Raw genomic sequence first — 16252 nt, forward strand, 5'->3', positions numbered from 1 at the left:
CAATGTGAATCTCAGTGTAGTATTGATGTTTTGCCTCTAAATGTTACCTTCATAGTTAGCATTGTTGTATTTCAGAAAACAGTGATGCTCAAAAACCGAGCACTTCATTGAAGTAACTTTTTCATGTCATTTGAATTTAGCATTGACGCTTCAAAACATGTCCGAAACCAGTTTGTGTTACATGTAACCAATTCTTAGCATTGGTGTCAGTATTGGTTTTGTTATAGTGTCATCTAGTGGTGAAGATGAGTATTAAGGAAGTAAAATGTTGCAGAAAAATGCCAGACTTTGGGCACCTTGGCTTTCTGCCTTCTCCCTTCCCTCCCAAAACCTATTGAATTTTGGCATTCCTTTGCCCATTTTTTTTAGGCTACTGGAAATTGAACTTCAGATCTTTGCGAAAGACATAATCTTAACAATGTGTATCACTGAGCCATGTATAATCCATTTTTATTAATGCAGCCATTTTTGGTTGAAAAAATTGGTTTGTTTTAATTACTTGAATTAAAGATGTAAAACACAACAGCAAGCATTAAAAATATTTTAATTAACACATTCAACTGGTGCATGGACTGGAAGGCCACAGGTTTAATCTAATTCATTGATTGGCCTCTCCTGAACTACAGCTGGGAGAAATCAGCTAAGGTTCTTGTACCTGCTCTCTTGAATGACCTTTGGGAAGTGTGTGTGTGTTTGTGTCTCATGGAGCAGAGAGACATTTTGGCAAACTGATGATGGGTTGGGTCCATTGGTAGGGATGGGATCTACCTGCCCTGATGCAAGTCTTTATGCTTTTCACACAATTTAAATCTGTCCTTGTAGCATACTTGGAAGTAACTTGCTGACCTGAAGAGGCTGGCTGAGAGCTGGGACATCAATAGACAGAATAAAAATGTTGATAGGCTGTGCTGGGGGTAACTATACACCTTACCAGTTGACAGTTTTATTCACTGCTACAGGAGAAACAAAAATCTTTTAAAAACTAGTATAGCTTAATAAGAGTGGGTGCTTGTTGATTTGTATAACAAGCGTGTCATACAAATGGGATAAAACACACACTCCAGTAGTTCAATGAGTAATTAGAATTCCAGAAAAATCTAAACTCCTGGACCAGTCAGCTTTCAGCTCAGCGACCTGAACTGAATCCTTGTAACACTTAAATCATAATCTCAAGTTCATTTCTACTACCTGTGTTGTTTTCTCCCCACCTTCCATTCATTCATTCTTCCAAATTTTATTTTTAAATTTATACTCTAAAAGGTGGATGCCGTTTAAGATCAATGTCCTAGTCTGAAGGTAGGACTCTTAACACTCAAAATTGCTTTTAAACTGCGAACCAGCTTCAAAGGCAATCTCTAAATTTTAAAGTAAAATGTTATTTAAGGTTCAGACTTTTAAAGATTACATCGGATGCTCCATTGAAGCAATCAAGTTGTTTTTGTGAGTTTAAATGCAGTGTTGTACATTCTGGTCCCATAGTTGAGCAAGAGGAGAGGCTGCTGTGTCTATATTGGAGATGCTGTTGAAAAGTCCAAGAGCTCATTTCAGAAACAATTTGTCACAAAGTGTGGCCATGGAAACTGAAAACATAGACCAACTGTTGATGTGCTGGACTGATTATTTGTTTTTATGGACATCTTATGATGTCTGGCATGAAACTGCTTTTAGATAGACATTTGGCCATGTGAAGTCAAGTCAAATAGTATGCAGTACAGCCAGTTTGAGGTTTGCTTAGAACACAGCATGCTGCTGAGTCACATGAACTGAGGGCAGTTAACTCTGAAATTTGATCCTGCTGGGAACATAGTTATTTTGAAGATTACATGATGGCTTTCACTGGCAAGTCTGATTCATCCAATAATAGGTTTAAATATTTAGGGTTAGGGCAATAAATCATGTTTGTCTCAATATTTACTGCTACAGTATTTACTGCTGAAAACAGCCAGGTGACCCACAGGGAATTACCCTGAAGTTACTGCTGTCCTAAAAGTTGGTCTAAGTAACTTGCAGTTATATTAACTGAAGTGGAAAGGCATGGACTAGTCAGGGATGGTCAGCATGGATTTGTTAGAGGAAGGTCTTGCCTCACAAATTTGATTGAATTCTTTGAGGAAGTGTCAAGAAGGGTTGATGAAGGTAGTGCCGTGGATGTTGTGTACATGGATTTTAACAAGGCATTTGACACGGCAGATTGGCCAGGAAAGTAAAAGCCCATGGGATTCAGGATAATGTGGCAAACTGAATAAAAGGTTGGCTTTATAACAGGAAACAAAGGGTAATAGTTGGTGGATGCCCTTGAGAATGGAAAGTTGTCTCAAGTGGTGTTCCACAGGACTCGGTGTTGGGACCTTTGCTGTTTGTGTAATATATTAACGATTTGGACGTGAACTTGGGGGCCACGATTGGGAAATTTGCAGATGACACAAAGAATGGCCGAGTAGTGGAGAGTGTAGAGGATAGTCATAATCTCCAAAACGATATAGATGGGTTGGTGGAGTGGGTGGTAAAATGGCAGATGGATTTTAACATAGAGAAGTGTGAGGTCATACATTTAGGGAGGTCAAACAGTTACAGGGATTACACAATAAATGGGAATATACTAAGAGGGGTAGATGAAGTGAGAGATCTTGGTATACAAGTACACAGGTCCCTGAAGGCAGCAGTTCAAGTAGACAAGGTTGTAAAGAAGGCATATGGAATGCTCTCCTTCATTGGCAGAGGTATAGAATATAAAAGTAAGGATATAATGTTGGAATTGTATAAAACACTGGTGAGGCCACAACTGGAGTATTGTGTGCAGTTCTAGTCATCACATTACAGGAAGGACGTAATAGCTCTGGAGAGAGTGCAGAGGAGGTTTACAAGAATGTTGCCAGGGTTAGAAAAGGGTAGCTTCAAGGAGAGATTGGATAGGTTGGGGTTATTTTCCTTAGAACAAAGAAGGCTGAGAGGTGACTTGATTGAGGTGTACAAAATTATGAAGGGAATAGATAGTGGACCGGATAAAATTGTTTCCATTGGTGGAGAATTCTAGAACCAGGGGACACAGATTCAAGATAAGTGGCAGAAGATGTAGGGGGGACATGAGGAAGAACTTTTTTACGCAAAGGTTAGTGGGTGTTTTAGAATTCACTGCCCAAGTTGGTGGTAGAGGCAGAAACTCTAAACTCTTTTGAAAAGTACCTGGATCTGCACCTAAAGTGCTGTAAACTGCAGGGCTATGAGCCGGGTACAGGAAGGTGGGATTAGAAAGGGCACCTGAGTGTCCTCAGTCTGGCATGGACAAGATGGGCCGAATGGCTTCCTTCTGTGCTGTAACCTTTCTATGGTTCTATGGAAGTTTTCAGATCATGATTTAGCAATTGTTTTGGGTTTCATTTGCTAAATTACAATTTGGATAGTCTGATTTGGTTATCTATTCTCATCTGTGCATAAATTGAAGAAAGGTGGCAGGCAGGTTGAGAAAGTGGTTTTAAAGCTTCTGGGACCTTGGGCTTTATAAATATAGGCATATGGTTCAAAAACTAGAAAGGTAAGACATAAAACACTGATTCAGAAAATGAAATATTGTCCAATTCTGGGCATCAAACTTGGAATGATATGAAGGCTTTAGAGAAGGTACAGAAAAGTTTCACCTGAATGGTTCCTGGGCTGACGAGCTTCAGTTAAATGGATAGATTGGAAAAGCTGGGCATCTTCTTTTAGAGAAGGGAATGTTGAGAGATGATTTGATAGAGGTGATCAAAATCATGAAGGATCTGGACAGAGAAAAACTGTTCCCATTGACAGAAGATTCAAGAGCTAGAGGACACCAATTTAAGGTGATTGACAACATGAGGAATAGCTTTTCGCAAAGAGTGGCTATGATCTGTGATGCATTGCCTGTGTGAGATGGAGGTGGATTCACTTGTCACTTTCAAAAGGGATTTGGAGCTGCACCTGAAGAGAAGAAAAATGCAGCGCTACAGGGAAAGGGTGGAAGAGTAGGACTAGCTAAATTGCTTTATAGGGAGCTGGTATAGGCTTGACGGTTGAATGCTATCCTGTGTTGTAACAATTCTGTAATTCTGTGACCTGGTGTAAAGCATTGCAAAAATATTTTTTTGTTGTTGAATTTTAGTCTATACCTACTTCTTTGAATCATTAGAATGATAAAGCACAGAGAGAGAGAGACTATTTTGCCCATCGTGTGTGTAGGAAGGAGACAAATTTACACTTTACACTTTGTTTTCCTCAATGAAGTTTGCTGCGTTCTGTGTAATAACTGTATTTTTCTCTCTGCTGAAACTGAGGTTTTGCATATTTCCTGCTGTTTCCTTGGCTGGATTAGAGACTGTTTGGTACTTTGTGTAACAATTGGTAGTACTTGCCATACATTCCCTGTTGTAGAATTGAATTTAGGATAGATACTAAGCTATCTGTCACACTGTTAGTTGACAGGGACTCTGAAGTTCTTCTTTTAATCCCAGCAGTGGTAGTTCAGAGCGAAGGAAGGAGAAGTCTCGTGATGCTGCAAGATGTCGAAGGACCAAAGAGTCAGAGGTCTTCTATGAGCTGGCTCATGAGCTGCCTCTTCCTCACAGTGTCACATCTCATCTGGATAAAGCCTCTATCATGAGGCTGACTATCAGCTACCTACGAATGAGGAAACTACTTGATGCTGGTGAGTAATTTGTAGTTTAAGCTGTTTATTTTAATTAATGTAAGTGAATTTTTTTTAGTATAAGATAATGCATAAGTACAAAGTTCTTTCTTTTTAACCGGCTGCATTAGTTTTAAGAAATTATTTATGTAGGTTTCCCAGCAATAAACCACATATTTATTTTGTGCTTAATGTGTGTAGAAAAGTTGGAATGTCATTTTATTCATCTGTTTTTGCTTCCTTAGGTCTCATCTCAATGAAACTCAAGTTCTGTGCTGTCAGCTTGTTCCAAGCATGACCTCATTTAATTCATGTTAAATGGAGAATTGCTCCACACAGTTACAAAGTTATGGCCCGGATTTTGCGCTGGTAATGACAATGAAACTGTCAGCATTCACTGTCATTACTCTACTCCACTGAAACTGACATGAACTTCGGGAGTCCGCACATGAGCAGAATAATGCGGAAATCCAGAAGGTGCTGTCAGCGATTCTATGTTTTGCCAGAGACTGTACTATTGAAGCACTATCCCCCCACCCACCCCTGCCCCCATCCCCTCCACAACTGCAATCAATGGAAATCAGTTGAATCGATGAAAACTTCCACTCTTGCACTGTTTATCTCGCTGTAAAAACCCTTGGGGAAAAGAATTGCACGCTGTGGCTACTGCTAAACTCCTTCACTGGCCCTGAAAAGCAGATTTCATATCTAAAATGTCCAATTTTTATTCACAACAAAAGTTTCACTTTTAATTTTGCCTTTTGGATTAGGACAGAAGCTAAAATAAAGATAAACAGTCATTTATTCCATTGTCTGAAAATTTAAATTGAATTAGGATACTAATTGTTTTAAATCTCTTGGTTTGGTGTCTGTGAATATTTCAATGTTATTGGCTGACATCACTACTATTACCATTATTACTACATCACTACCAAGATATCCCTTTGGGGCCAAATTTAAATTGCTTTCAGCAAAAGGGACAACCGTGCCTTTGAGGTGGGGTGTTTGGGGTAAATGGCCTTGCTTTGCCACTGACAGCAAAATCCACGCCAATCAATCTTACAATGTGGCAATTTTTTAACATGCATGTAAATCCAATATCCCTTCAGACCCTTCATTGCACAGTACAAACAAATGGTAATTGGAAACCTCCAGGACATAATGATTACTGAATCCTAATCGTAAAAAAAGCAGTTTTAAAATAACATTTACCTTATACTTAAATGAAAGTTGTTCTAATTAGTCACTACCATGCCTTTAACACACACAACACCCAGGACGCTTCACATGAGTATTTGGCAAAATAGCTACCAAACCTAAAGTGACTAAAACTTGATTAATGACATGGCTTTTAAGGAGGGCATTAAAAGGAGGAGGAAGTAGCAGGGTTTAGGGAGGGAATTCCATGCAGCCGGGAGGTTGAAGGCACAGCAGCCACTTGGTGGGATAGGAGAGTGAGGAGTGCGAACAAGGTTGGAGTCAGAAATGTGTATTTTTTTTTTTTAACTCTACTCACATCAAATCTGATTAGTTAAGATGATCAGGAACTTTTCTGCCCCTGTCTTATAATGACTTCGAACCTCCATACTGATACTTGCATTTTCTGCAAACTTATCATTATCTTCTATTAAATTGCAGCTACAGTATACGTTATGTGGGTGTGAATTTTGAGATGCAGCCGTATTTTGACATTATACCTAAGTGCTTATTTTGTGAGCCATGTTTGTTTCTTGAAATAGTAAATAATATAACCCTGCTAACTGGATTTAGACATTGTGCCATACATTGAAAAAAATGTTCAGTATTTTACTAACAAACCTAGATAGAAGCCAACAAGATTGTAGACTGTAGATTGTAGACCAAGTTTGTGACATCGGGGAAATTACACGTTCACCAACCTCGGACATGCACAGGTATCCATCGGCAAATCACTGAAATATAAATAACAACATATTGAAATGTTGGCACAACTGGAACCAACAAATACTGGTGATGACTTTGAATGGAAATATTTGTGGTATAAATGTATTTATTAACCAGATAAGATCATTCTTATCTGAGAGACCAAACGCAGATTGGGTGACCACTTTGCGAAACACCTTCGGTCTGTCCACAAGCATGACCCAGACCTCCCTGTCGCTTGCCATTTCAACACCCCACCCTGCTCTCATGCCCACATGTCCATCCTTGGCCAGCTGCAACGTTCCAATGAAGCTCAACGTAAACTGGAGAAACAGCACCTCATCTTCCGATTAGGCACTTTACAACCTGCCGGACTTAACGTTGAGTTCAACAACTTCAGATCATGAACTCTCTCCTCCATCCCCACCCCTTTCTGATCCCCTTTTTTCCAATTATTTATCATTTTTAAAAAATATATATTTTTCTTTTCCCACCCGTTTCAATTATTTTTAAATATATTTCTATCCATTGTTTCATCTCCACCTTTTAGCCTATTTCGATCCCTTCACCTCATCCCTGTCACTTGCTCATCCTGCTTTCTATCCTTCATGTCACCATTAGCACATTCCTTAGCTAACGTCACCACCGTCAACTCCCCTTTGTCTTTTTGTTTATGACATCTTTGGCAATCTCTTCTTTGCCTCCACCTATCACTGGCCCTCTATCCAGCTCAACCTGACCCACCCCCTCAACCAGCTTATATTTCACCTAATTTCTCTATTTCCTTAGTTCTGTTGAAGAGTCATACGGACTCGAAATGTTAACTGCATTCCTCTCCATAGATGCTGTCAGACCTGCTGAGTTTTTCCAGCTATTTTTATTTTCATTTTTGTTTCAAATTTCCAGCATCCGCAGTATTTTGCTTTTATCTTAAGATAATTCCAACCCGTTGACCAGATTAAGTATTAATGTTAAAATAATCACAATATAACACCAGGGTACCACTCTGATGTTGCACAGTAAATGACTGTGCAATGCCTGTGTGAAATGGCAATTGCTTTTAATCTGCAAAACAGTGGAACATATTTTTAATAATATATCCCATGCAGCAATCAAAAAAGAAAGAAGGTTCTTGTGCTTTGTCAACTATTGAAGAATAGAAAAACATTTTTTGGCCCAAAAGGCCTGGCCTTCTGTTCTCAACCCCTGCTTTCTATTTTTCACTGTCCCACAGTTGCCTCAGGATTTGCATGAGGCAACTGATAACTGCGAGGCTGTCAGCCCTGGCTGTTAATGCAGATGTCCAAAACTTTCTGTTGGTGAAACTCTGTTTCTCCCGAGACTGCATTGTTGTAGTCATTATTAATGGAATCTGCACGGAAATTACTGTTGGCGTGAACCTAAGTTAATGACTTAAAGTCTTAAAGTCTTGCACTAAAGGTGGATGTGAAAGTTGGTGCTTGTGCACTCAGGAGTGAGTGCGTTTTTAACGGCATAATATGTGATAATTACTGCTGAACAACCTGGAAACTACAAGAGTAGAGTCTCTTTCCCTCCAAAGAAAATTCAGGTTGCAAATCAAAAACCTGTTTTTCTATTTCTATTTATTTATGTCTCTCCCTTAATCCAATTTGCATGTCCAAATCTCTATTTTGCTTCCTGTACAATGATATAAATGAAGGTAAATTTGCTGTATTTGACTTCTAGTTTAGCAGCCTCTTCATCTGAGAGGATTTTTCAATCTAGTTGAAGAGCCTCCCTGTCACTTGACCTGCTCACAGGTTACTCTGTAGAGGTTGTGCAGCAGATTAGACACTCAATTACTAAAAATCTCCACTGACAAACCCGCAACAAGTGCCTAGGGAACTTCCACAAAGTGAGTGGGTTAAGGCCTAGACAGTTGAAAGCGTAATGTTGAGGCAATCTAAGACATGGATTCACAACAGACTGGCTCGTATTCCTACAAAACTGCTGACCAGCAAGCTTTTCTTCTTGGCTCCTGCGTTTGCTGGTAGTATGTTTAAAACTAGGGATCACAGTCTCAGTGTAAGGGGTTGGCCATTTAGGTCTGAGAAAGCAATAAAATTCATTTACATAAAGGATTGTGAATCTTTGAAATTCTCTGCCCCAGAGAACTATGGATTTCAGTCATTGAGTACATTCAATACAGTGATTGATAGGTTTTTGTATACTAAGAGAATCAAGGGATATCGGGATAGAGGAGGAATAAAAATTCAGCCACGATCCTACTGAATGACGCAGTAGGCACAAAAGACTGAATAGCCTACTCCTTTAAAACCTGCCTTAAAATTTGAGGCGGTGGTGGATTGGGCAACATTGTAGCTGAATGAGCTCAGAGGTGATGTTTAAACAGGGCTTAGCGTGTGCTAGGATATAGGCAGCAGATTCAGGTGGGCTCAAGTTAATGAAGGATTGAAAATGGGTGGCTGGTCAGGAGCTGGGAAGCGTGTCCTGCAGTCAGCATTGCGGTGAAGCGGCCTGGGAAGAGTGTCCTGCAGTCAGCATCGCGGTGAAGCGGCCTGGGAAGAGTGTCCTGCAGTCAGCATCGCGGTGAAGCGGCCTGGGAAGAGTGTCCTGCAGTCAGCATCGCGGTGAAGCGGCCTGGGAAGAGTGCCCTGCAGTCAGCATCGTGGTGAAGCGGCCTGGAAAAAGTGTCCTGCAGTCAGCATCGCGAGGAAGCAGCCTGGGAAGAGTGTCCTGCAGTCAGCATCGCGGTGAAGCGGCCTGGGAAGAGTGCTCTGCAGTCAGCATCGCGGTGAAGCGGCCTGGGAAGAGTGTCCTGCAGTCAGCATCGCGAGGAAGCAGCCTGGGAAGAGTGTCCGGCAGTCAGCATCGCGAGGAAGCAGCCTGGGAAGAGTGTCCGGCAGTCAGCATCGCGGTGAAAATCACATGTGACCTCACAAGGCAGCAGAGAGATCTGAACCAGCACGAGTGCAGGGAAGCTTCAAGAAGTGACGTCAGCACAAAGGTGAGAGTTGATTGGTGAGTAGTGGGTAAGTGTTTTTCTCCAGTTTGAAATAGGTTAAGCTAAGGAAAGGTAAGAGTTCTAGTTTTTATTTAAAGCAGATAAATAATTCAACGTTTTTTTTTTACTGTATTTAACTTGAAGTAAGGGTTTTTTTTTCAACTAGAGGCATGGCAAGGCAACTCAGTCCCGTGTTATATACCACCTGCAATATGTGGGAATTCCTCGACACTCCTTGCGCCCTGACCGACCATGTGTGCAGGAAGTGCCACCAGCTACAGCTACTTGAGCTCTTGGTTTCAGAGCTTGAGTGGCAGCTGGAGCTATGAGGTGCATCCGTGAGGCTGAGTGTTTCATGGATAGCACGTTTTTAGACGTGGTCACCTCACAGCTTATGGAAATGCAGATAGAGGGAAAGGGTGACCATCAATCAGAAGAAAGGTGTCAGGCAGGTAGTCAGGAAATCCCCAGGGTGTATCTCGCTTGAGAACCGTTTTTTCTGTGTTGGAAAATGGTGAGAGTGACGGTTCCTCTGGGGACTGCAGCCACATTCATGCACTGAGAGTGGCTCAGCTGCATAGGAGGGGGAGGCAAAAGAGGGGAAGAGCAATGGTGTAGGGGACTCAATAGTATGGGGAACAGACAGGCGTTTCTGCGGCCGTTGTCGTGACTCCAGGCCCAGGGTGGTATGTTGCCTCCCTAGTGCCAGGGTCAAGGATCACTGAATGGCTGCAGGGCATTCTAAAGGGGGAGGGCAAACACAGATCATGGTACATATTGGTACCAACGACACTGGTAGAAAGAGGAATGAGGTCCTGCAAGCAGAATTTGGGGAGGTAGGAAGCAGATTAAAAAACAAGACCTCAAAGGTGATAATCTCTGGATTACTTCCAGTGCCACGCCAGTGAGTATAAAAATAGATCATCAGTCCAGATGAATGCATGACTGGAGAGGTGGTGCAGGATGGGAGGGCTTTAGATTTCTGGGAAATTGGGACCGTTTCTGGGGGTGGTGGTACCTGTTCAAGGCGGAGTGGTTACACCTGAACCGGAATGGGACCAACATCCTTGCGGGGAGGTTTGCTAGTGCTGTTGGGGAGGGTTTAAACTAACTTGACAGGGTGATGGGATCCTGTGAGGAAGTTCAGCAGGGGCAGGTGTGCAGCCAAAATTAGAAGGGAGAGCGAGTCCAGAAGGTATAGACCAGTTAAGGCACAAGGGAGTTTGGTACGGTTGGATGGTATTTATTTTAATGCAAGTAGTCTGAGGAATAAGGCAGATGAGTTGAGGCACAAAGTAATGGAAGTATGATGTCATTGCTGTCACAGACATGATTGAGAGAGGAGCAGGATTGGCAGCTCCATATTCCAGGATATAGGGTCTTCAGGTGAGACAGGGAAGGAGGTAAAAGAGGAGGGAGTATCGCAGCCTTGATCAAGGAATCAATTACAGCAGTAAGGAGGGATGACATCTTAGACTCCTCAAATGAAGCCATATGGGTAGAACTTAAAAACAAAAAAGGAGCAACAACATTGCTGGGAGTGTACTATAGGCCCCCAAACAGTCAGAGAGAAATAGAAGAACAGATATGTAGGCAAATTTCAGAGAAGGGCAAAAATAATAGGGTGGTAACAGTGGGGGAATTTCAACTTCCCCAACATTAACTGGGTTAGTCATAATGTGATAGGTTTAGAAGGAGCAGAGTACTTAAAGTCCATCCAGGAGAGCTTTTTAAGCCAGTATGCAGAGGGTCCTACAAGAGAGGGGGAGATCCTGGACTTAATTTTAGGGAATGAAGCTGGAGCATTTTGCAGATTGTGATCATAATGCCATTGGATTCTAGGTTGTTATGGAAAAGGACACGGATGGGCCAGAAATCAGAGTTCCAGATTGGAGTGAGGCTGATTTTAATAAGATCAGATATGATTTGGCCATAGCGAACTGGGAGCAGCTATTTTTAGGTAAATCTGCGCCAGAGCAGTGGGACTCATTCAAGAAGGAAATAAGGAGAGTACAAGGCTGACATATTCCAGGAAAGATAAAGGGTAGGACCAACAAATCCAGGGAACCCTGGATGTCAAAGGATATACAGGATTGGATAAAGAGGGAAAAGGGAGACTTATGGCAGATACCGAGCGCTCAAAACAGTGGAAGCCCTGGAGAGGTATAGAATGTGTAGGGGGGAACTTAAAAAGGAAATCAGGAGAGCAAAAAAGGGGCATGAAAAAACATTGGCAGGTAAAATAAAGGAAAATCCAAAGTTATTTTACAAGTACTTTAAGAGTAAGAGGAAAACTAGGGAAAGAGTAGGGCCCGTTAAGGACCATAGTGGTAATTTGTGTGGAGCTGGAAGACATAGGTAGGGTTTGAAATGAATATTTTGTGTTTGTGTTCACAAGTGAGAGGGACGATGTGGATATGGAAATCAGGCAGAAGGACTGTGATATAATTAAAGAAGTTAGCATAGAAAGGGGGGAGGAGGTTCTAAGTGGTCTGGCAGGCTTAAAAGTAGATAAATCTCCAGGCTGTTGAGTGAGGCAAAGGAGGAGATGTCAGGGGCGCTGGCAATAATTTTCAATACCTCTCTGGCCACAGGAGAGGTGCCAGAGGACTGGAGGACAGCCAATGTGGTAAGGTTATTCAAGAATGGAGGAAGGGATAAACCAGGGAACTAAAGCCAGTCCGCCTAACCTCTGGTGAGGAAACTATTGGAAGCAATTCTGAGGGACAGAATTAATCTAGACTTGGAGAGGCAGGGATTAATCAAGGAAAGTCAGCATGGTTCTGTTAAGGGGAGGTCATGTCTGATCAATTTGATTGAATTTTTTGAAGCAGTGACCAGCTTTCTAGATGACGACAATGCATTTGACGTTGTCTAATTGGACTTCAGCAAGGCTTTTGATAAGGTCCCGCATGGGAGACTGAGGCAAATTGGATCCAGAATTGGCTGAGTGGCAGGAAGCAGAGGGTGATGGTCGAGAGGTGTTTTTGTGACTTGGATGCCTGCGTCCAGTAGGGTTCCACAGGGATCGGTGTTGGGTCCCTTGCTGTTTGTGATATATATAAATAATTTAGACTTGAACATAGAAGGGTTGATCAGTAAGTTCGCGGATGACATGAAAATTGGTGGGGTGGTAAATAGTAAGGAGGATAGCCTTAGATTACAGCAGGATATAGACGGGCTGGCCAGATAGGCTGATCAGTGGCAAATGGAATTTAATCTGGATAAGTGTGAGGTGATGCACTTGGGCAGGACAAACAAGGCACGGGAATACACGATGAAAGGTAGGATCCTGGGAAGTACTGAGGATCAGAGGGACCTTGGTGTGCATGTCCACTGATCCCTTAAGGTAGGGGGACAGGTAGATAAGGTGGTTAAGAAGGCATGTGGGATACTTGCCTTTATTAGCCAAGGCATAGAATATAAAAGCAGGGAGGTCATGCTGGTTAGGCTACAGCTCGAGTATTGCGTGCAATTCTGGAATCCACGTTATAGGAAGGATGTGATTGCACTAGAGAGAGTGCAGAGGAGATTTACCAGGATGTTGCCTGGGCTGGAGAGTTTTACTTATGAGGAGAGATTGGATAGACTGGGGTTATTTTCCCTGGAGCAGAGGAGATTGAGGGGGGGGGACATGATTAAAGTGTATAAAATTGAGGGGCATAGATAGGGTAGACAGGAAGGAACTTTTCCCCTTAGTGGAGGGATCAATAACTAGGAGGCATAAATTTAAGGTAAGGGGTAGGAGGTTTAGAGGGGATGTGAGGAATTTTTTCACTCAGAGGGTGGTGGGAATCTGGAACTCACTGCCTGAAATGGTGGTAGAGGCAGAAACCCTCATAACATTTATGAAGTATTTGGATGTGCACTTGTGATGCCTTGGTATACCAGGCTATTGTTCTAGTGCTGGAAACGGGATTAGAATAGTTAAGTATTTGTTTGACCGGCGCAGACTCGATGGGCCGTAGATGCTGTAGACCTCCATGACACTGGGCCTTGGACTAGTCAATTCTGGAGTTGAAGAGCATTGATGACGGTTTCAAGGCAGAGACAGCTGATATTACAAAGGTGAAAGTAGGCAGTCTGTGTGAGGGGGAAGATTTCTTTCAGTTGCCTTCTCTTCCATTTATCTATTATTTTATGTAAAATAATTTAGCCTAAATTACCTTTATTCCTAATTTCCTACTTCCTGAAGTCCTTTCTTGATTTCTTCATCAGTGTAAACAATTTGGATTAGCTTTATAAAACCCTCAGTAATTTTGCGTGTTTCAAACAAACTTGTACAATGCAATTAAGTGGACTTCCAACAACCACAACTTGTGGTCGTTGGAGATCAGTCATCTCAGCTCCAGGACATCACAGCAGAAGTTCCTTAGGGTACTGTGCTCGGCCCAACCATCTTCATGTCCAAATGCAGCAAGACCTGGACAATGTCCAGGCTTGGGCTGACAAGTGGCAAGCAACATTTGTGCCACATGAGTGTCAGGTAATGACCATCTTCAACAAGAGAGAATCCAACCATCGCCCCTTGATGTTCAATGGCATTACCATCATTGAATCCCCCACTATCAATATCTTAAGGGTTACCACTGACCAGAAACTGAACTGGACTGGCCATATAAATACTGTGGATACAAGAACAGGTCAGAGGCTAGGAATCCTGCAACAAGTAACTCACCTGACTCCCCAGTGCCTGTCCACCATCTACATGGCACAAGCCAGGATTGTTATGGAATACTCCCCACTTGCCTGGATGAGAGCAGTTCCCACAACACTCAAGAAGCTTGACACCATCCAGGACAAAGCAGCTCGCTTGATAGGCACCACATTCACAAACATTCACTCCTTCCGCCACCAATGCACAGTAGCAGCAGTGTGTACCTTCTAAAAGATGCACTGCAGGAATTCCCCAAGTCTCCTTCGACAGCAACTTCCAAACCCATGACCACTACCATCTTGAAGAGCAAGGGCAGCAGATGGATGGGAACACCACCACCTGGAAGTTCCCCTCCAAGTCACTCACCATCCTGACTTGGAAATATATCACCGTTCCTTCACTATCATTGAGTCAAAATCCTTGAACTGTCTTCCTAACAGCACTGTGGATGTACCTACGCCACATGGACTGCAGTGGTTCAAGAAGGCTGCTCACCACCGTCTTCTCAAGGGCAAATGGGGATGGGCAATAAATGCTGGCCCAGCCAGCGAAGCCCTCATCCCATTAACGAATAAAAAATAAAAATTAAGATGTTCACAACTACTGAATGTCTGTCTTTTTTTTACAGCCACTGCAATATTTTTGAACTGTAATCATGATGTAACATAGGGAATGCAGTTGCCAATTTGTGTGCACCAACTCCCACAAACAACAATACGATAATGACCAGATAATCTGTTTTTGTTGATCCAGTTGATTGGAGGGATAAATATTGGCTAGGACAGCAGGAATAACTCCACTGCTGTTCTTTGAATAGTGCAACGGGATCTTTTATGTCTACCTCAAGAGGGCAAATGCTGCCTTGGTTTAACGTCTTATCTGAAAATAATTCATCCCCGACAGTGTGATACTCACTCAGTACTGCTGTAGAGTGTCAGCATAGACGACTTCTTTTGTAAGTTTTGTAGCCCTGTATTCCTTTTCTTTGTATCTTAATTCCTGGGATTTGGTATTATCTTGGTTGTTCTAATCACACCCAATATCTTTCTTGTAGTTGGTGCTGGTAACTAGTATTGCTTGCAGGCTTTACTTGTACCCTATGAAACATCAACTTACTTGATTAATTCTTTTTATAATCGAGAATACTCATAATACTATATCTTATTTGACCTTTGCTGCAGCTGAAGTTATATTTTCATAACCCTATGTCAGCTGTGGCTCAGTTGGTCACACTCCTGCCTCTGAATCACAAGCTTCTGGGTTCAAGTCCCACTCAAGGTGTTGTGTACAAAAATCAAGGAGGGCACTCTAGTTCTGTACTGAGGGAGTGTTGCATTGTCAGAGGTGCCATATTTTGGATGAGATGCTAAACCAAGCTGCCTGCTCAGCTGGATGTATACGATCCTGAGACACTATTTTGAAGAAGAGCTGGGGGAGTTATCGGCAGTGTCCTGGTCGATATTTATCCCTCAATCAACGTCACAAAAAACATTATCTGGTCAAAACATTGCTGTTATGGGAATTTGCTGTGCACAAGTTAGCTGTATGTTTCCTGTATTGCAACAGTGACTGCACTTCAAAAAATACCTCATTGGCTGTAAAATGCTTTGAGATGTCCAATGGTTGTGAAAAGTGATAAGTACAAATCTTTCTTCCTTTCATGATCATTATACTGTTTGAGTTACGTTGAGAAAGCAAAGGAGCCAAAACTAATAATTCTGGAACATTGCTCTTTTGGTAATACATTTGCCAGCTATTGCTGATTTCCTAAAATATGTGAAATGTCCCTAAATTGTTTATATTATTTCTCTTGTAATTTGACTTGAAAATTTTCTATGTTTCCTAGCTACTGGCTCCGTACCCCTCCCTGGCAATTGTCTGGGGCTGAACCAGACTGTTTGCAACCTTGATGAACTTCCATCCATACAGTCTGCTCCATCACCAAGAATTGGCCACTTCCACCTCTGTATCATTATCCATATCTGCTGCTGAAATCCTCATCTATGCCTTTGTTACATCTAGACTTCACTGTTCCATTGCATTCATGGTCAGTCTTCCACCTTCT

At 42.1% G+C, this 16252-nt stretch overlaps 1 protein-coding gene and 1 long non-coding RNA gene across 4 annotated transcripts in view; one reads left to right on the forward strand and one right to left on the reverse strand.

The window, feature by feature from the left end:
• The window catches only part of LOC121292638, a 40016-nt gene extending 24739 nt beyond the window's left edge, over positions 1-15277 (reverse strand). Inside the window, exons 1-2 of the long non-coding RNA XR_005946305.1 lie at positions 15103-15277; positions 6461-6573 (exon numbers count right to left, since the gene is read on the reverse strand). This is a non-coding gene — a long non-coding RNA (uncharacterized LOC121292638). The remainder of the gene's footprint in view (positions 1-6460; positions 6574-15102) is intronic.
• Positions 1-16252, forward strand: part of hif1aa (hypoxia inducible factor 1 subunit alpha a) — a 65430-nt gene that overhangs the window by 27165 nt on the left and 22013 nt on the right. For 2 of the 3 annotated variants that reach the window (XM_041214863.1, XM_041214865.1), the window contains exon 2: positions 4470-4663. In XM_041214863.1, coding sequence (XP_041070797.1) covers positions 4470-4663 — 194 coding nt within the window. The remainder of the gene's footprint in view (positions 1-4469; positions 4664-16252) is intronic. The other variant, XM_041214864.1, reaches the window with a different exon arrangement.

Source organism: Carcharodon carcharias, chromosome 20, assembly GCF_017639515.1.
Source record: "Carcharodon carcharias isolate sCarCar2 chromosome 20, sCarCar2.pri, whole genome shotgun sequence".
Taxonomy (NCBI): domain Eukaryota; kingdom Metazoa; phylum Chordata; class Chondrichthyes; order Lamniformes; family Lamnidae; genus Carcharodon; species Carcharodon carcharias.